At 38.5% G+C, this 21851-nt stretch overlaps 1 protein-coding gene across 3 annotated transcripts in view; it reads left to right on the top strand.

The window, feature by feature from the left end:
* The window catches only part of MICU1 (mitochondrial calcium uptake 1), a 184461-nt gene that overhangs the window by 74767 nt on the left and 87843 nt on the right, over positions 1-21851 (top strand). For all 3 annotated transcript variants that reach the window (XM_006835876.1, XM_006835875.1, XM_006835877.1), the window contains 2 exons: positions 1365-1447; positions 10134-10331. In XM_006835876.1, the coding sequence (XP_006835939.1) occupies positions 1365-1447; positions 10134-10331 (281 nt within the window). The remainder of the gene's footprint in view (positions 1-1364; positions 1448-10133; positions 10332-21851) is intronic.

Here is a 21851-nt window from a genome sequence, read left to right as displayed (position 1 = left end):
ACCTGACCGCAATAGGGACTTAGGAGAGCATTTGCTAAGTAGTTGTTAGGTGCTGTTGAGTAGAACTGCCTCTCCAGGTTCCCAGTGCTGTAAGCAGACTTCCAGGTGTCTCTCCTGCAGAGCCACTGGGTGGATTTTCATCACCAACTTTTCACTTAGCAGCTGAGTGCTTATCCTTGGCACTGTCAAGACTTTTTAATAAGTAAATAACAGTATACTGAACTTCAGTGGTGATGAGTAAACTAGTAAGAGTTATCATTTGTTGGTAGTAGGACATCATCAGAGCTCCAGCTTATATTAACGGTGTAGAGACTAGAAAACTAGCTTGTCTTAAGGCAACATGTAAGATTATCAACTTGTTTCCAATAGTATGTCTCACCCCAGACAGACTGTCTTCTCCAGGTGAAAAATACTGTATGTCAGCAACAGAGCAGTACCGTAAACAACTTAGGGGATGGTGTCTAAGAAAGCAAACTTAAGGGATTTAGGATAAAATGTATTGAAATCCAATGATAGACAAGTGCTCTCTTTACTGGCTACAGTAAAATTCTGTTTTGTTTTTAAGGAGTATTACTACTAACAGGTTGATCTAGACCAAAGGTGGGGAACCTTTTTTCTGCCAAAATTTGTATCATCATTCATGGGCCATACAAAACGATCAACTTAAAAATAAGCCAGCTATATTTGGGCAAACATTTCATTAACTCACCACTAATGTGATGGTGTGGAGTCCTGGTGTGATGCTGGACTGCAAAATCATCTGAATCAGAAGGTCGGCGGTTCAAGCTCACCAGTCACTCCTTGGAAACCCTATATAGGATTGCTATGTGTTAGAACCAAGTCAACAACACTTAACCACAACAAATGCAATGATATGGTGCCTTAGAATAAGTACTGGACTGCAAGGTTGGTTTGAACCACAGGGTTGGTAGTTCTGACTCACCAGCCGCTTCTAAGAAATCCTATAAAGGGCCTCTATGAGTCAGAACCAACTCGATGGCACCTAATAACGACAAAAATGTGTTGGCTGAAACTGTGGTTGCCTTGGTAGGGCCAGACCAAATTACTTCAGGGGCCAGATGTGCCCCACCTCTGATCTAGATAAATACAAGGGAGCTTCAGAAAAGTTCAAGGGAAAATGTAATTAAAAGGTGATTGGATTTTCCCATGAACATTGTGAAGTCCCCTCACAGTGTGTTTTATGACTTAGATGATATTTTATTGTGTAACCATCTATTTTGCTTACAGAATTTTTCTTGTCAATGCCTTCTAAATATTTTTATTGTTTCCTTCCTTTGTCCATTTATCCATTTTTCCTTCTACCCTTCCTTCCTTCCTTCCTTCTATCTGTCCTCTACTTGCAGCTCCTCAGAGAAATTTTGAAATTGCCTTCAAGATGTTTGACTTGAATGGAGATGGAGAAGTAGACATGGAAGAGTTTGAACAGGCAAGTTGTCCTGGGGAATTCTTTTAAATATATGTAGTTCCCAGTTACAACAGGGTTCTGTTCTAATGACTCCATCAGGAATTGATTCTCACATAAGTTGAGTATCTTTTTGTGTGTGTGGTTTTCATTATGATTATCTTCTATTATCATTATTTTTATAAATCTACTCTTTGTCTTTGAAAGTTGGAAACATGAAAACTTACCAGATATACTTTAATACATGCATAAAAAAATACACATATTTTTTAAATCATAAAAATGTACCACAATAATGAAAAAGAAACATTGGATGATGTTGGCATTTTGTCAGTTGTAGTAATAATTCCACTTAAGGAAGGTTCTGGGTTATCTCTGAGAATGGTGATGACATTTCTAGTCAGAAAATTAGGGTTGTCTGTATGGTCCTTTTCGTTTTTACTTCATCTGTATTTCAGTAACATCTCATTGCTTCCAAAATTTGCCTATTGACTTGAGCAAAGTTGTGAACATTTGGGTCCATGTTTTCAAGCAACTAAAGCCCCTGATTTAGTTTAGGAAAAAACCTGAACTAATAATTCTTTGACTGTAAAACTTTTTGACAACCTCTCTCCTTCCTCTTTCTCAATATTTCCTTCTTCTAAAGTATTTCTTTGCTCTTTAAAATGCATTAAGTCCTGATCTGTCAGTTCCTCTTATTTGTGATGTGTGAGCTGTTGCATACTGGCAACGTCGGGTTCTAAATTCAGCGTTCTTGCTAGATGGACAATTTCCCACAAAACTCTTCCATCATGTATAATCCTCATAACTTGGCAACATTTTCCACATCCCCTGCATGCATTTTCCTGTAACTTCCTCTCAGAAAGATGCAAAGTTCTAGCCTGCTCTATGGCAGTGTTTTGAACAGTAAATTATAAAATTGAACATTAGCAAGTGACCATCTGAGAATGACAGCCTCAGCAAATTATACACTGCAGTTTTGTTACTAATGATGAGATGTCAAAAACTAATGATAGATGTACCAAAAAAAAAAATGGATGGTCTTAAGTGTGTTTGGTCAATACACTGATATTTAACACATTTTCATGTACTTCAGAAATACTTTAACACTATCCTAATTTCCAAAGAATCTAACGTAGTATCTATCCTCATTAATCTTACTTGTAACAAGTGTGGATTTCCCCTCTACTCTGAAATGTAAGGAATGATTTAAATAAATTATTAAGGCCAAGGTTGCTCTGATTCCCTAACATAAATTAGACTATCTGCCTCCATCTGGGCAAGCTAATCAATACTAATAGCATTATTTACCTAACAGTTCCTATGTACCAAGCAGTTCCAGGATATAAGAATAAATATGTTCTCAAAGGATTTCTATAAGAGAAGGGAAATGCTGCCACACTTTTGCCTTTAGTAGATCTTAGCCGTAGAGGAATTCTACTCCTCTGAATCCTAGATGATTACACTTACATGGAACTTCTGCCATAGAAGGGCCCCGGTGCCTCTCCAAACATAAGTATTATGGTTGCCAGAAAAAAATGCATATGTAGGTGAGCACAATTTTGTAATCTCAAAATGAGCAAAGAGGCCAATACTGCACAATGTGGAGGAAACTTTGAAGTGTGGCATATCTTTAAAATAAAACACTACACAGAGACAAATAACCATATATGCACCCTGAATCCATCTGCTACCTTCACCTTGCCATAATATTGCATTTTATAGATGGGTTACTGGTGCTGTATCGGGTAAGCACTGTACTGTTAACTTCAAGGTTGGCACCACCCTTTCCTTGAAAAACCTATACAGAGTCACTGTGAGTTGGAACCAGCTGACAGCACTTAACAACACTTACTGCTTACTATGCTACTTTTCATAAATTTCTTCCAGCTTTTCTCAATCTGTTTTAGTGACAAGGGTTTGAACTGAAACAGTCTTATTTGTAGTCCTAGAAGGAAAAGAATGACATCGCCTCAAGTTTTTCTAATTTTAAGAAGTTAAAGCTTATTCGCCTTGAGACTCTTTGTTTTGCTCATTAATTCAACTTCTTTTGCCTGCCTTTGGATTTTGCTTGAATAATTATGAAGTCTGTCATTTCTGTATAGATAACTCCCAGTCTAACATGGTATATCTTTATTTTTCAAGACTATGCCATTACTCCTCTAAGTTGTTTATCAGTATAATGTTCATAACATTCTTCTTCTTCTGTTAACTGCAGAAGCTGTGATGCTAACCCTTCGTGTCTCCCTGTACTGATAATCTGTGTTCCTTTTCTTTGTTTTTTGGTCAGTTTAATAAGGGACATATCAATTTTATTCCGTTTTTTTTTTAATATATATATAGTTTATCTGTTTTCTAATTCAGTTGTAAAATATAAAAAGGTACAGTCAGTGTGGAAACCAGTTTGGCAGTTCCTCAAAAAGTTAACTATAGAATTACTATACAGCCCAATAATGGTCATTACAGCGTTTTTCACAGTGGCCAAGGGATAGCAACAACCCAAATTATCTATCAGCAGGCTTAAAAAAAAATATGTGTCCTATGCATATGAGGGCTGTTCAAAATGTTTATGGAAAATGTGTATTATGAAAAAAACTATGCATGATTTATTAAAAAAAAAAACTTTTGCATCGAAATAAACTCATATTAACTTGCTATAACATGTCTAAACGGAGTCTAGTTTGAGTTACTAAGAAGGTTAAGAGACATCGGTTAAAAAAGAATTCAGAGCAACCTGAATTCTTCTAAAATGAAGCAAGAACCAACATCAAATGTTTGATGAAGCTTGGGGTGGAAGAATGTTGATATCATTGATGCTTTACAAAAAGTTTACAGGGGCTATGTCCCAAAGAAATCAGCAGCTTACAAGTGAATAATTCATTTAAAAAATGTACCAGATAGTGTTGAATATGAAGCCCTCAAGAGCAGACTGCATTAATTTGCAAGGAAAAAGCCTGATTTTGTTCATGCCCTCGTTGAAGATGATCAACAGCAGAAACAATTGGCAAGACTGTGTCCATCTCACCTGGTTCGACTTACACAATTCTGACTGAAAAATGAAAGTTAAGCAAACTCTCTGCTCAGTGGGTGCCAAAACTGTTGCATCCTGATGGGCGGCAGACAAGAGCAGAGCTTTCAATGGGAACTTGAAACAAGTGAGATCAAGATCCTGAAGCATTTCTTCAAAGAATTTTAACAGGAAGTGAAGCATGGCTTTACTAGTTTGATCATGAAGATAGAGCACAGTCAAAAAACAGTGGCTACGAGGAGGTGGAAGTGGTCCAGTCAATGTAAACAGACTAGTCAGGAGCAAAGCTCATAGCAGTGATTTGTTTTGTTTTGTTGTGGTCATTGATGCATAAGGTATTTTGCTTTGTTGACTTTTTGGAGGGCCAAAGAATGGTAACACCTGCTTATTATGAGATTGTTTTGAGAAAGTTAGCCAACGTTTTAATAGAAAAATGCCTAAGGAAAGCTTCTTCCGAGAGCCCTCCTCCCCCACAACACTGCTCCTGCTCATCCTTCTCATCCAATCCCGATTTGGCTTCTTCTGACTTCTTTTTGTTTGCTGATGTCCTGGTGTGACACTGTAGTATCAGCAGTGGGCTGCAAATCACAAGATTGGTAGTTCAAATCCACCAGCTGCTCCTCAAAACCCTATACAGGGTTGTTACGAGTCAGAATTGACTTAACAACAACAGTGGTCAAAAAGGTTGTGTTGACATGGTTAAATTCCCAGGACCCTCATTGCTTTAGGGATGGACTAAATAGATGGTATCATTGTTTACAAAAAGTGCCTTGAACTTGATCAAGCTTATGTTGAGAAATAAAGTTTATAATTTGTTTTTATCTTTTAATTCCATTTTTCCATGAACGTTTTGAAATCACCTTGTACAATATATTATTCCCCATCCATTGAAAACATGAGTGAAATTGGTCAGACACAAAAGGAAAAATATTGTATGATCTCATTTATTTGAATTATCTAGAATAGTTAAATTCATAGAGATCAAAAGTTTATTCATAATGATCAGGACTGGGAGAAGGAAAAAATGGGGAGTTATTGCGAAATGAAATTTCTGTGTAGGGTGATGATAAACTTTTGGAAATGAATGGTCATGATGGTTGCACGTGGTGAGTGTAATATCACTGAACTGTACACCTAAGCAGGGTTGCAATGCCAGATTTATATGTATCTTTTATCACAATAAAGTTTCATTTAAAAAACTACATATGTAACACCGAAATCAATTCTTGTGGCACTTCTGTGATCATTCACAGCCATGCAGAAGGATGAAAACTTTGAATCACCCAGTGTGCACCTTCCCAAATGACATCAAATATTGTGATGCCCTGCCTTCTTGTTTCTCCTCTCTTACCAGTTTTTTAAAGTATCCTTTATGTGGTCTTTTTTATTGCCATGTTTTTCACATTTGTGTGGTGTTTATTGGTGACTTTACTATTAAATGACCTCCGGAAAGAGTTCTGAATTGCTGTCTTGTGTTCCTGAGCACAAGAAGGCTGTGATATGCCTTACAGAGAAATGCATGTGTCAGATAGGCTTCATCTAGGTCTGTGAGGGGGCTTCAAAAGTTTGTAGAAGAAATTCATTATCTTTTAGTTCTAATTTTCCATGAACTTTTTGAAGCCCCTTTGCAGTTTTTATTATTGTTAGCCTTGCATTTAATGTTAATGAATCAACTATATCATACTTCCAGAAAAAGGAAGAGTAAAATCATTGATTGTTAATCAACTGCTACTCCAGAAAGTACTAGAATAAACATTTGTGGTGCATGATTGTTGTTGTTGTTAAGTGTTGTCAGTCAGTTCCAACTAATTGCCAACCTGTGGCTAACAGTCTAGTGCTGATCCTACAGCGCCACACTACAATGAAGCTATGAAAATGATGGAAAGACAGATAAATTTGTGAATTTATGAGATGACAACTGATTTTTTTTTTTTTTTTAAGAAAAGTGTAATGGACAGCTTTCTTGTGAGGCTATAAGCCCAAAGACTTTCAGTCACATTACCTGGGTCAGAAGCATGTTAAAACTTTTTTGCCTAGTGCTGGCTGGCTCACATGGACAAGATAGCAGAGTAAGCAGACCATCTATAACAAAAAACATGGGAGCCCAAGGGACTCATATACAGAGGGTGATCCTGGAACCCTGAGCTTGAGAGGATAGGAGAAGGAAGTGGATTGAGTACTAACCGGAAGAGGAAGCAGAACAGGAGCAGTGAGAGAGAAGAAAAACAGGCGGATTTAGGCTGACATGAAGCAGTATGGCTATTTGAGCTTTGTCAAGTAGCTGTCAATACATCGACCGGTGGGCAAAGGACTTGGCTGGAGGTTAATAGCAAAGGAGATGCAGTTCTCCCTTGTTCCCATGCCCTTCTGGGTAGCCGGAGGTGGCTACTCCACACCTTCATCCACCCTGCAGTCAGTGGCACCCCATCCTGCCAGGATTTCAAGATTAATACTAAGACTTCAGAAATGGATAATGCATTGAAAGGGCAAAGAATTAATGGAAGACCCCATTAAGGAGGTTGAAGGCCAATCTCTCAATGTTCATCTGTAATGCTGGACTGCAAAGTTGGTTTGAACCACAAGATCAATGGTTCAAGCTCATCAGCTGCTCCTTGGAAACTCTGTACAGGGTTGTTATGGGTCGGAACCACCTTGACAGCACATAAGAACAACAACAACAGAGGAACAATCAGAAAAAAAAGAACAAAAAATATGAAGAAAGCCTAAGTTGTATGTGAGACACTATCAAGAGATTAGAATTCCAGAACAGGAAAAAAACAAATAAATAAATAGGGAAATTTGTCCAAGTATTGTTGGTCGAAAACTTTCCTAACATCATGAAAGATGAGAAGCTATGCATTCTAGAAGTTGAATGAACTCTAAATAGGATAGTTCCCAAAAGAAATTCACCAAGACATAATCAAACTTTTCAAAACCAGAGACAAGGAAAGAAGCCTGAGAGCAGCTTGAGGAAAAAGTAAAGTTCCCCACAAAGGAGAACTAACAAGACTACCCTCTGACGTCTCAGCAGAAACCATGCAAGGCACGAAGGAATGGGAGGACATAAGTAAAACTCTGAAAGAAAATATTTGGGGTATGAACCATTGGGGTGTGTAAAGAAAATGAAAATCATAAATCATATATCCAGTAAAGTTGTCCATAAATTTGAGAGCAAAATTAGAACATTTCCAGATAAATAGTAATTTAAAAAATTTGTAAAAACCAGAATGATCTTATTGGGAAAAAAAAACACAAACTAAAGAGAATCCACTGGACAGAGAACCAACAATAGCAGACAGCAACATGAAATTAAGATGCATGAATATACGATTAATATACAGGAATTCAACCCAAATATAGAGGTATGCAAAGTAAACAAAACTACAAGACTGAAATAGAGAACCAGAGATATCAGTTTACAACAACAAAAAACACCATAAAGTAGAAAGAAGAAATAGTGTAGTTACAGAATTTCTAAAAAAAAGTTCAAATTTAAAGAGGAACTCAAATAGATTTCAAGGAAAAAATAAAATAAAAATTTAAAACAAAAAATAAGTCCCTTTTTGTGGTTGCGCATGTGAGTGTGGTAGCTCTATACAATAAGCACTGGACTGCCAAGGACAAAGTCAGTGGTTTAAGTCTATCAGCCACTCTGTGGGGAAAAAAATGAGATTGTCTGATCCCACAACGATTTACCGCCTTGGAAACCACCCTATGTTGTTGTTGTTGAGTGCTGTGGAGTCAGTTCCAACTCTTAATGACCCTGTATAGGGTTTCCGAGGAGCAGCTGGTGAGTTTAAACGCCAAACCTGCAGTTCAAACCAACCTTGACATGGAGTGCCTAGCCTATGGCACCATACCTGGACTCTATATGAGTTGGTACTAATTCAAGGCCACTTAACAACAACAACATGATTACAAATAATATATAAAATAAAATAATAATAGACATTTAACAAAGGTAAATCCTTTGTTATACTCATAAATCTTGTTTCAATTATTGTTGTTTTTCTAGTTGACACTTTAAAAATTATTACCGAGAGAATTTATGTATTATTCTTTAATGTTTATCTATATATATATCCCAGTTTTAATTTCATAATAGCTGTTTGTTGTTGTTTACCTAATGTTGTTGTTGTTGTTAAATGCCATCAAGTCGGGTTCTGACCCATAGCGACCCTGTATAGGGTTTCCGAGGAGTATCTGATGAACTTGAACTGCCAACCTTGCAGTTCAAAGAGCTTTGCAGTCTGGCGCATTAACCCACAGTGCAACCCCAGAACTCCATTTACCTAATAAAGAGGTAGAAATGACTGCGGGGAGATTTCTGTAACTTTTTTTTTTTTCAGTAATCAAAATCAAACTTGCCTCAAAACTCTCATTTATGTAGTTAGTCCACTTGTTGCTAGTCTCAAAAATTGGTGTTGTTGTTAGGTGTTGTTGGGTCAGCTCCAACACATAGTGGCTGGATACACAACAGAATGAAACACTGCTTGGGCCTGGGCCCTCCTCACAGTTATTGTGTGTGAGCCCATTATTGCAGCCACTGTGTCAGCCCATCTAGTTGGGGGTCTATTTTTTGCTGACCCTCTACTTTACCAAGCATGATGTCCTTTTCCAGGGACTAGTCCCTCCTAACAACATAACAAAAGGATATGAGATGAAGTCTCGCCGTCCTTCCTTCCAAGGAGCGTTCCGGCTGTAATTCTTCTAGGATAGATTTGTTTGTACTTGTAGCAGTCCTTTGTACTTTCAATCATCGTTGCCAACACCATAATTTCAGTGCATAATTTCAGTGCCAACACCATCTTCTATATCCATTGTCCAGCTTTCACATGCATAGGTGATTGCATTCAGCACACCTTAGATCTCCAAGTGACATGTTTGCCTCTTAATACATGAAGGAGGTCTATTGCAGCAGATTAATGCAATGTGACGTTTGAGTTCTTGAGCACTGATTATGGATCTAAGTAAAATGACATTCTTAATAACGTCAACATTTTCTCTGTTAATCATGATATTGTTTATTGATCCAGTTGTGAGGATTTTTGTTTTTCCTGCATTCAGTTACAATCTATTCCAAAGGCTTTTATCCTTCTTCAAAACTGTCATTTAAAGTATAGTCAAAGATTGAACTAATTCCCCATGCTTTTTGTGGGGATTATTTCATATTGACTTTGTATGTCATGCATCTTTCTAATAAATGTGCTCTATCTCTAAGATGTCTTGCATTTGCCTGGAGCTACGCTACTTCTCTTCTGCAACTTCAGAGTCAGAAGTATGAAATTTTACAGAGTCTCCTGAGATAGGAGAGAGATTATTTTAATTGTTCTCCTAGTTGTGTGAGAGAGGTTTTGAGCCTCAAAAACAACTGTATTTTATTTTCTGAAGAGAGTTTCCAAGCGCATCCCGATTTTAAAGGCATCACTCTACCTGTGTTAGAACCCTGGTTGTTACTTGTTAGCCACATCACCCCGAGTAGTAGTTCTGTGCTTCAGTTTTCTCATCTGTGAAATGAGTTTAGCAATAGGATTTACAGATAAGATTGCTGTGAGGATTGAGATAGTTGTAATAAGTGCAGCCAAACAGTAAACAATAACAAAGCCAGCCATTATTGTTACTCTTCTACATTTTCTTCACCTTATAATTTTTTTTTCTGTGTGGGGTTTGCTTCTTTATTAGGTTCAGAGCATCATTCGCTCCCAAACCAGCATGGGTATGCGTCACAGAGACCGTCCTACTACCGGAAACACCCTCAAGTCTGGCTTGTGTTCGGCCCTCACAACCTACTTTTTTGGAGCTGATCTCAAGGGGAAGCTGACAATCAAAAACTTCCTTGAATTTCAGCGTAAACTTCAGCATGATGTTCTGAAGCTAGAGGTAGGTTTTTCTTAGATTTTAGAAAATGGGGCACTATCCCCATCCTGACGCTACAGGGTTGGAAGGGCCTGTACTGTGGGAATTTTTTCAATCTTCCTCCAGCTGTGGGAACTGATGGATTTGAATCTTATCAGTGATCAACAAGCTGACAGCAGGGAGGAAATAACATGTTCCATGAAAATGCCACGCAGCAAGGTGGTTCCGGGTCTGAAAGCCAAAAGAGTCTAGATTGAAAACCATAGTTGTCTTTGGATACCCAGCTTGAAGAGAGAGAAACTCAGAGTCCTCCCACAGTTGAGGGGGTAATTGTTGTTGTTGTTGTTATGTGCCGTGGAGTCGGAACTGAGGGGGTAATAGACAGCTCTTATTGTAAAAATTTGCAACGATAGTGAACAGCTGGAAACACAAAATGTTAGAATAAAGATATATACGTGTTTAGAGATTTACAAGTTCCTTTTCCACTCAGAGTTTAGACCCGCAATCTCCTCAGTCCCTATGCATAATTCTCTAAGAGCATGTTAGTAGTCTGTGTGTGTATTTATTTAATCACATGTGTTTGAGTTTATTAAATTGGCTGCTAATTCTATGCAATTCAACACATTCCTCAAATATCTTCTGTGTTCACTTTTGTCTGGAGACAAAAATATAAATTCTGATTTTTTGAGATATTTTGTTTGTAATTCCCTTCCACTGATGTTTCTCAGTCTCTCTGTTTGTTTTATTAATATGTCCCCTACTTTAATGTTATTTGAATTTGAAAACATTAGTGAGCCTTAAAAACACATGAAAATATTGGCCAAAAAAAGACTATGTTTTCAAACTACATATTTTACTTCTCTGTCTGCTTCTCCAAGATTCTGATATGCTACTCCCACGTCCTCCTCCACCTGATCCAACTGGACAGTTTGAAAAATGGACAGCACTCTTTTTAAAGTTTTCTCAATCAGTACTGAGTCTTCCCAACTAGATTTGTGGTTCTTTGAGGAGGGTGGGCAGCGGAAGAATCATGCGCTTTGGTGCTAGTTAGACCTTGGTTAACGTTTTCCTTCCGTCACTCCCATATACGACAACAGACGGTTCTTTATCCACTCGGAGCCTGGCCGCTCATTTTTAAAATAGGGTAGTGGCTAAGTGAGATGATGTTATTAGCATAGTGGTTACGAATTGGGCTGCTAACCACAGGGTCAGCAGTTAAAAACTACCAGCTGTTCTGCAGGAGAAAGATGAGGCTTTCTGCTCCCATAAAGATTTATAGCCTCGGAAGCCCTATATAGGGTCGCTATGAGTTGGAAACGACAACATGGCACATAACATCAACAACAACAACCTGAGATACGTGTGAAACCTCTAGCAAGTATTCCTTCACTTTCTCTTGTTTGCCCCCCATATCCTAGGAGAGTGGAACACACATGATAGGCACCTAAACAGTCATCTCAGATGAGTGATTGAAAGGCTTGACTTCCATTTTGCAATCATTTTCTGATAAAATATATGGAAAGTGGCAACAATTTTTGTTTTCAGTCAATACTTTTTTAAAAATGTTTTATTGTGAATCATGTGATAGTTTACATGGGAAAACATTCGCTTTACAGTCATCCTGTTGTATATCATTTCATTGCCATGGTTACAGTCCCCTCCATGCATAATCAAACAACCAAAGGGTATACCCCACAAGCCTGCCCCCCACCACCACCCCCCACCCCCGGTCATCAGCACACAGCTCCTCTTCCTCTCTGGGTCTAGAGTTCCCAGCTGCTCCATCTCTCCACATCATCCTCTCTGCCTCCATCTGTGGCGTCACTGCTTCTCTGGCAAGTCCCCATACTCCACTCTTGTCCCTTGATGGTTCCAGGGACCTCCACTCCTGAACTGCAAAGTCAACCACTCCCCTCCTTTGCTACAAAACATCCACCTTTACATTTCTAACCCTCACAGTCAGTCTTCAGGCAACACTTGTAATTTCTTTTTCCAAAGTTTGGGTCCGTTCTCTCATCCCATGAATTATGATGTCATTGTCACAGCCAAGAGGAGGATGGAGAGACTCTTGTTGTTGAGTGCCATTGAGTCGGTTCTGGCTCATAGCGACTCTGTATAAGGTTTCCAAGGAGTGACTGGTGAGTTTGAACTGGCGACCTTGTGGTTCAAACTGACCTTGCGGTCCAGTGCTTTATCCCATAGTGCCACACTGGGACTGCAATTAATAGTATCTTAGTAACTTTCCTCTGGGTTTTCTAATTGCATCATTGTTTCTCTTACCAGTTGTATTTGAATATTTAGTTATCTAAATTTCAGATCAAGGAGATTTATTTTTCCATTTAGTTGCTTGTTTCTTCTCACCTCAGTAACTTTGAGAGTGAAGAGGATGCTATTTAGTTTTCAGGCTTTATTTCCAGAGGGTTTAGGGAAGAGGAAAGAAGCCCATGGACACTGTTGAGTGTCCAGTATGAGCCAGGCAGTGTACATCTATTACATGGCTTCTTCATTTTCCCACCAACCCTGTAGTGTTCCGTGGGATGGTGATTGTAACTGATGTAGAAATAGAAACTCAAAGAGGTTAGTCACCTGCTAAAAGCCAGACAGCTAGTAAGTGAAAGAGCCACAATTCCAACTCAGGTCTGCTCCACACTAACTTTCAGGCTCCTTCTGTGACTGATTTAACTAACTTTTAGTCTGATATATCGCAATTTCTGTGCCTGGGTTATTATTTGGGTCTGAGTGCTCAAGAAAATCAAATTTCTGAATTTTAGGGACAGAAAAATAATTTCATTGCTACAGTTTTCTTCCCCAGCACTGCCGTCTCCTAGTCCACTCTAGTGAGTGTTTTAATTGTGAAAGGAAATACACTCTTTGTGTGTGTGTGTTTCCGATGCTACTTAAATTTAGCAATTTAATTTCTCTCCCTGACCATCATTAGCTTATTTGAATTAAAGAAGAAACATTTTAATGCTCTTAAGAGTCTTGGTGTGGCGCTGTAGGATTAGCGCTTGACCATAAGGTCAGTTTGAACCACAAGGTCAGCAGTTTAAGCTCACCAGCTGCTCCTTGGAAACCCCATTCAGGGTAACTATGAGTTGGAACTGACTAAATAGCACTTAACAACAACAATAAATCTGTACTGGTAAAAATAAAAACAAAAAAAAGTGCTAGTAAAATTTTATTATTGTAACCAGATATAAAAGTTGTATTTTTTTATAGACGGGATTGTTGTGAAGTGCCATAGTGACCCTATATAGGGTTTCAGACTGAAAGAACCAGATATTTTTACAGCACAGAAATGGCAGGTGATGAGTAGCCTCCATATTTGGACATGGACCCTCAGAGCATTACAGGGTCACCCAGAAGATAAAATAAAAGTAGATCACTACAGTGGTGTGGGGAGTCGGGGGTGAGTTTAAAGGAATAATTTGAGAATACACAATTAGTTTAAGATAAAATCTCTTTTGAGGTTATTAAAAATTCCATCTAAGGCTACCAAGAACTATTGAGTTGAGCTCCGTGGAGACGGGTGCCAAGTCTAATTCCAGTTAATATATTCATTGATTTCCTGAAAGCTGCAACAAGTGGGATGTTATTAAAAATGAAAACAGAAAGAGAGTTCTTTGAAGGATTATGGTTGATTTCAATTAGGGAGGGGGAAAAGGACCTGTCATTATGCCAAAGAAAAGTAAAAACTTGTTTATACAAGAAGGAAACATCCATCTCTAGATTGTAAAACAAAGAAACTGAGTAGGTGTCATTCAGTAGAATTCCTGTCTTGCATGATCATTTTATAAATGTTGGGGTTCACAAGCTTATTGCATAACCAGTCAGATTATCGCAATTTAGGAAGGCATGAGTATCCAAAAAAGACTTACTGTCAGGTAGAGATTGATGGAACTCCTGAGACTGTCCCTTATCACCCTTCAGGTCTGAGAAAGGCAAACAATTAACAGGTCTCAGGAAACCCGTAACACCAGTGGCATACACACATCTAGAGTAATCAACCATTGGAGATCAAAAGGGCAGTTTTTACCAAAGGACAAAGTTCAAAAAGAGTAGGAAAGGCAGAGGAGTGGAAATGGGAAACAGGCAGGAAGTGGGATCAGTGATGTTGCATTGTGGGGTTGCAATTAATGAGAAAAGCTAAGTGTGAGTTGTTGAATGGAACGCTGTAAGCCTTCACCCAATTTACAATAAAGAGTTGGAAAAAAAAAAAACAGAAGGCATCTTTTTGTCATCTGTAGGCAAATTAGACATGGTTGAAAGGAAAACAAGGCCTGTCATATTCCCAGTGTTTAATCAACTTGACATAACTAGGTTTGTTCAGTCAGGAGGTAAGGCAAAAAGGAAACATAAAGAACTATGCTTATTAATCTCATCTGTCAGCAAAAGAAGTAAGCTTTAAACTATTTAATGTTAGTTAAATATTAAAAGATTTTTTTAAAATGTGTAACTACAACTAGATGATTGAAAGCGCCCAAGGAAATTCCAGGGTAACTTAACCTTTTAAATAATCAAGAAACTTTACATCTTTGTGTCTATCTCTTAAAAGTGCTGAAGTAGAATTAACCTACTTTGCTCTGATGCAGAACAACATGTTAAGAGACAAACTTTAGCTCCTACTAGACCAAAAGGTCATGGGAAAGGGCATTAGAAGGCAAGAGAGCTGTTAATCAGACACATTCTAGAACTACAGCACTCTTGGCAAAGCAGTTTTTTATTTTCTGAAAAAGGGACTTCATTATATAAATTCAATAATGAGTGTTGGCTCTTGTTTTAATTAAGCCCAAGAACTGAAACGAAGTGTTCAGTAGGTTACCAATTTTGCCTCTCTGAAGCTTCATGTGGATAGTAATAAATCTAGTTTCTTTTATTCTATCCTCTGAATTTTCCAGAAGTTGATAAAAGAGTTTATAAAAGAGTACTTAGCTCTATTGCATATTTATAACTTTAATCAGCCAAGTGTTTGTTTTAAAGTATTTTTTTTAGAAGAACTATTAAAACAGCAACAATAATATTCCCCCCTGCAAGGAGCCCTGGTGGCATTGTGCAGTGGGCTGCTTACAACAGGTCAGTAGTTCAAATCCACCAGCTGGTTCGTAGGGAAAAGAGGAGGCGTTCTGCTTCCATAAAGATTTACAGCCTCTGAAACGCTACGTAGGGACGCCATCAGGCTGAATTAACTCCCTGGCAGTGGGTTTGGTTTCGGTTTCCTAGGAAAATTGCAAATCTTATATTTGGTTACAATAATAATATTATCTTGCTAATATATTTTTTTCGTAAAGAATTTAATCAACGTGAACCTCTTTATGCTTATAAAGGTCTGATAAAGGCCATAGCAAATAATCTTCTCAAATGGAACCTGTTAGTTTTCCCAGAAACTTCCCACTCCCACCCAGTGTCTCTGAGTCAATTCCTACTCATAGAAACCTTGTAGGACAGAGTGGAACTGCTCCATAGAGCTTCTGTGACTGGAAATCTTGACGGGAACAGTCAGCCTCCCATCTTTTTCCTGGGGAGCAGCTGGTGAGTTTGAACCACTGATCTTACGTTCAACAGCCCAGTGATTAGCTCCTTTACCTGACAGGTGGTTAAAGTACCACGTTGTGGGGAAATATGTAAAGTCAGACTCAAATACATCGTCATTGTTAACCTGAAAGTTAGCTGGTTAAAATACTGAGAAATATGTAAGCTCAGACTCACATACATCATCGTTGTCATTTTTCTCAAAAATATTTTCTTGCCTTCTAAACAGACCATAACAAATATTTATCTTGAATTATTTATTTTGATCTCTTTACTTACATTTTAAATCCAGATGTCAGTTTATCTTATTTAGTTGTTAAGTGCCGTCGATGTGGTTCTGACTCATAATGACCCTAAGTTAAGTGTGTTTGAACTGCCAACCTTGCTATTAGCAATTCAGTGCTTATCCTACACCAGAACTCCAGTTTATTTTATAGGAATTAACTAATTAGATCAGAAACATGATCTGTCCAACCTAGTATATCTTCTTTGCTTGGGGCACCAAGAGATGTTCTAGGAAATAATCATTACTCAAAAAAATAGAAATGTATATAGAAAGCAGTGCTTTTGAAAGCCAATTATAAATTTTTTTCTCTGTATCACTTCTTGGGGCTTGTTGTTGATAAGTGCCATCGAGTTGATTCCGACATACAGGGTTTCCAAGGAGAAGCTGACTTTGTGGTTCAAACCAATGCTTTATCCCACAGCGCCACACCAGGACTCTTTATCACACTGTGGGGTGTTGTTGTTGTTGTTGTTAAGTGCTGTCAAGTCAATTCCGACCCATAGCAACCTTGAGCATGGTTTCCGAGGCTGTAAAGAAAGCCTCATCTTTCTTCTGTGGAGCAGCTGGTAGTTTCTAACTGCTGACCTTGCGGTTTGCAGCCCGATTCATAACCACTACGCTACCAGAGCTCCTTACATCATGGGTTAGGTCCTGTAATTTATGCTAATGAAATTAGGTGAGCTTGCTCTCAGGGTGAGCTAGTTTCAGAAGAAGATATAAGAACTTCTTTTAAGATCCAAAACTAAAACACTTTAAATTTTTTGCAATTTTCTTTCCTTCACCCGCTCCTCAGAAACCCTATGTTGTTGCTAAGCATCATCAAGTCTGTTCTGACCCATAGTAACCCTATATAGGGCTTTCAAGGAATGGCTGGTGATCTTGAACTGCCGACATTATGGTTCAAAGCAATTTTGCAATCCAGCACATTAATTCACAGTGCCACACTGCTGTGGGTTGGAATCGACTTCACAGCACTTAACAGCAACAACATAGGTGCTCTCTCTGCCTTTAGAATCAGACTGAAAATACTATAGATGGTGGACTTTCCATGGTGATAGCAAAGCCATTTCAAAATCTAAATGCAACCTTGGTAATTCATAAAATTATGTTTAAAAGTGCTTCATCTTTCATATATTTTGGAGAATGGGGTGTAGAGTAATGCTATGTTGCTTAAAATACATCTGAGCATTTTATTTAAAAAGACTAAGTATTTCTATTTCTGTATCTGACCTTTCAAATTGATTGGTAAAGTGCAGAAAACTTTAGAGATAGGGTTACTTTGAGTTGGAATCAACTTTGACAGTGTTAAGTTTTGGGGCTGCAATTCCAAAACCAATTATATGTTAGTGATACCTTTGTAATACTTGGCAATCTCTAGGATTTTTCTTTCAGAAGCTCTCTTTAGTGATTCAATCGAAGTTCATTTTAAACTAAAAAAAGAAGCCCAAGAAAAAAGGAGCTCATAAATAAATCATGAAGATTTTCACTTTCTCCAATGGAAACTTTTCCTCTCTCATTCTAATCATCTTATCGGCCATTTGTGGTAGAATACAGGTGCTTCTCACCTGTGTGTCAATATTAAAAATTCATATGTCAGTTATTTGTAATTCAGAGCACAGTGACAATTAAAATTTTGCTGTCACACAAAACAGAATCTGTAACTTACAATATGTTGAAAAGTAGTATAAAGGAAGATGTTAGAAGATTTGTAGTTCAATATTTAAGCATATTCTTCCAGTTAGCAATGTCTCTGAAACTAGACTTCTAACAGTCTCAAGCATTCTAACAGTTGAGAACTAACTATAGCATCAAAACACTCACTAGCCAACATTTCTAGAGAGCTGATCATGGCCAAGTACAAGTCTTAAGTGCTTTATGTACATCATTTCATTTTATCTTCACGACCCTGGGAAACTGGTATTATAAGTCTCCACATTTAACAAATGAGGAAACAGAGGCACTATAAAGATAAACAACTTGCCCAACTTCTCACACATAATAAATGGGAGGCAAGATTTGATTCCAAACAGTCTGACTCTGTAGTCTGTTTTAAAAAAATGTTTTACTGTGAATTGAGTGAAGGTTTACAGAACAGATCATCAGTTTTCCATTCAACAAATCATATGCATTGCTTCATGATTGCAATTCCCCGGAATCTGCTCTTAACTACAAACTTGAGCATTTCAGGATCTATGCTAAATGCCCAAGATACAAAGATGAACTTTTTCCTGCTCCCAAGAAGGTTATGAAGGTGAGCTGAATAGGCCAGCAATTCTTGCACAATGGCATTAAGTGCTGTCAAGTCAGCTCTGACTCATAGCAACCTTGTATTCAAGTTGAGGAGCAATTGGGTGAGCTTGAATGCCAACCTTGCAGTTCAACCTGACCTTGCAGTCCAGCGCATTACCCACAGTGAGGACGCCCAGTACTGTACTAGGGATATGCATATAATACATGTGTACATCAAACTGTGAAGTAAGGGGAGGGGGCTACTCAGGAAAATCTCCCCCACGTACTATATACGTACGATACACAGATTAATTTATGTGAAGGGAAAGACTAAATCAATTAATTAAATAGAGCCTCCTTAAAATCAAGGAATAGGAATAGTTATTCTAAGGATATGAATCCCAGAAGCCATAAAGGAAAAGGCTGTAAAAACTTACTATCAAGAAAATGTTTAAAACTACTATATGAAAAGAAAATACTTAAAGAAAATGTTTTCCCAGAGGTGGCGATACTTGAGTCGGTTCTAACTCTGAAATTCAATCTGTCCAGAGAAGGGTGGTGGTGCTGGTGGCATGCCACCAAGTTAGTTCCATCTCTTGGCAATGTTGTGTAGGGTTTCCAAGGCTATAAAGCTTCATCTTTCTCCTACACAGTGACTGGTAGATTTGAACTACTGAACTTATCGTTAGCAGCCCACCTCTTAATCCACTATAGTACAAGGCCCCTTGCCTTCAAATGATTAATATTTATTGGATCTTTGTTCCAATTGTAGACTACATGAAAAGAGGCAAGGGAGCAGTGAGGGACCCCAGAGAGGGCAGAGAAAACCAGGCTTCAATTGAATGGGTCTCCTAACTGTTCTCATGTTGGTAACAGGACCTTGGGTCATCAAGGACAGGTCTTCCAGAGGTCATTAGTAAACTAGTGGACAGTGAAGTAGAATTAGATAGTGTGGATAACAAAAGGGAAGCTTTCTCCAGGTTTCTTTGGGACCTAGATGAGCCTATAGGCAAATCAACTTTGGCCTCAAGATTGGATTTAGAATGAAGAAGTTTAGGCTAAATGATGTCTGCAGTCTACAGTATCTGAGATTAAGATACAGCAAAGATCAAATAGATCTTTGGAGGCCTGGTAATGTCGTAGTAAAGCACTCAGCAGCTAACCTAAAGGTGGGCAGTCCAAACCCACCAGCTGCTCTGACAGAGAATGAGGAGGCAGTCCGCTTCTGTAAAGATTCCAGTGTTGGGAACAACTGTGGGCCTATGGGTGCTGTCCTATGGGTGGTCATGAGTCTGAATCCACTGGACAGCAGAGGGTCGGGTTGCGTTTGGTTTGGGAAGAGCTATGAGCTCCTGGTGTAATGCTGTAGGATAAGCACTGGACTGCAAACCACGAGGTTCATGGTTCAAACCCACCAGCTTCCTCTTCAGAAACCCTATACAGAGTCATTATGAGTCACAATCAACTGATGGCACTTCACAACAACAACATCTTTAGAGGCAAATGCCTTTCAGAATTTGTCTTTAAAATACATGGAAGTTTTTATAAAAAACAATTAGGGCTAATGACAGCTGTGCTAATGGGGAGCAAAATGCTAGTGTTCCCTTGTTTTTTTCCTTTCCCCTTTTTAAACTAATGTAACCTCATCTCTATTAGGTTTAATTTTTATTCTTTCTCTGAGAAAAGGGAAATTTCTAGAAAATAGCTTTAACCTCTAGCCTGCTATACACTCTTAGAAGAGTCTAGACAGTGTCTTAGGAAGCAGAGCCAGCTTTGCAGTAATTTGTGGATAAATCATGCATTATAGCCTGTTGAGTCAGACTCTAAGCAAATGCCACTTTAAAGAGTCATACATTACATCAAGTTACTGTCTTCAGAATTCAGTTTACAGCAGACATGATTGTCAAGCCTCTTGCATTTCCCATTTTTCTTTTTACTAAATGCCTTTCTGCCTTCCCATTCCAACTCTCCTCAGTTGACCATAACTTTAGCATGAATGATGTTTATTATTAAAGCTCTTTGGACTATTGGAATATAAAATACTTCCATCATTTGTTAGTTTTTTGGGTTTTTTAAAGTTTCTTCAAATAATTTTTTTAATGTTGGGGGGTGACCAATGTCTTTACCAGTGTTCCTTTAAGATCTGATTGCCAGTCTACTTAGTAGAAAAGTAAACAAAAGACAGAATTGTACAATATTAGTCATTTATCCCGTAAAAGGAATCCCATAAAATGTATTGTATATCTAGATGTGTACCAAATAATGTGTTAGATGATCAATATCCAAAAGAAGTAAAGTATGGCTCTTGAATTTGAGGCGCTATAATCAACGGGGGGAATTTGACAACTATTACTGCACAGAAAAGGAGCTCTGGTACCATAGTGATTATGAATTGGGCTGCAAACCGCAAGGTCAGCAGTTTGAAACTACCAGCTGCTCCGTGAGAGAAAGATGAAGCTTTCTGTTCCTGTAAAGATTTACAGCCTCGGAAACCCTGTACACGGTCACTATGGGTTGGAACTGACTCGAAGGCACTTAACAACAACAACTGCACAGTAAGACAAGTACAATGATGGAGGTATAGACATACTGCTGAGTTGCTGTTGTTAAGTGCTATTGATTCAGTTCCAACTCTTAGCGGCCCTGTATAAGGTTTTCAAGGAGTAGCTGGTGGGTTTGAATGGCTGACCTTGTGGTTCACAGTCCAGTGTTGATCCTATTGCACCACACCAGGATACCATATATTGCTGTGGTGGTGGTGGTGTGCTGTGGAGTTTGTTCCGACTCACAGCGACCTTGCATAGAGTTTCCAAGGCTGGAAATCTTTATGGGAATAGAAAGCCTCATCTTTCTCCCATGGAATGGCTAGTCATTTCAAACTGCTGACCTTGAGATTAGCAACTCAACTTGTCACCCCTACACTACGTATTGCTTTAGTAGTAACAAAATACTTGGGAGAGGCAATCAAACGTAGAACAAGAGAGAGCTTCTGAAGATGATTGGAGGGGGGAGGTCAAGGAAGCATTTGAGGAGTTGAGATGTTATCAGAGCTAGAGTCTTAAACTTGGAAACAAAAACGAAAAGAAGAAAAGACGGTGCATCCTGAGAATTGAAAGCAGTTTGGAAAGACATGTTTTTAAATTTGGAGTCCTGGGGTGGTATAGAATAAGCACTGGACCATAAGGTCTTGAATCTCAAGATTGGGGTGCAAAACAACCAACTGCTCCTCAGAAACTGTATGTTGCTGTTGCTGTTAAGTGCCGTTGAGTTGGTTCTGACCCATAGCAACCCTGTATAGGGTTTCTGAGGAGCAGATGGTAAGCTTGAACCACCAACCTTACAGTTCAAATGGCTTTGCAGTCTGGCACATTAACCCACAGCACCACACCAGGACTCTAGTAGGACCTTCATTTGCTGATGGGGCACAAATTAAAATGAAGAGAAACAGCTATAATCAATAATCAGAACATGGAATGTGGTAGTGGTGGTCATGTCCTGTT

This window comes from Chrysochloris asiatica, unplaced genomic scaffold, assembly GCF_000296735.1.
Source record: "Chrysochloris asiatica unplaced genomic scaffold, ChrAsi1.0 scaffold00020, whole genome shotgun sequence".
Classification (NCBI taxonomy): domain Eukaryota; kingdom Metazoa; phylum Chordata; class Mammalia; order Afrosoricida; family Chrysochloridae; genus Chrysochloris; species Chrysochloris asiatica.
The sequence above is the reverse complement of the archived record's forward strand: the minus strand, read 5'-3'. Positions and strand labels throughout refer to the sequence as shown.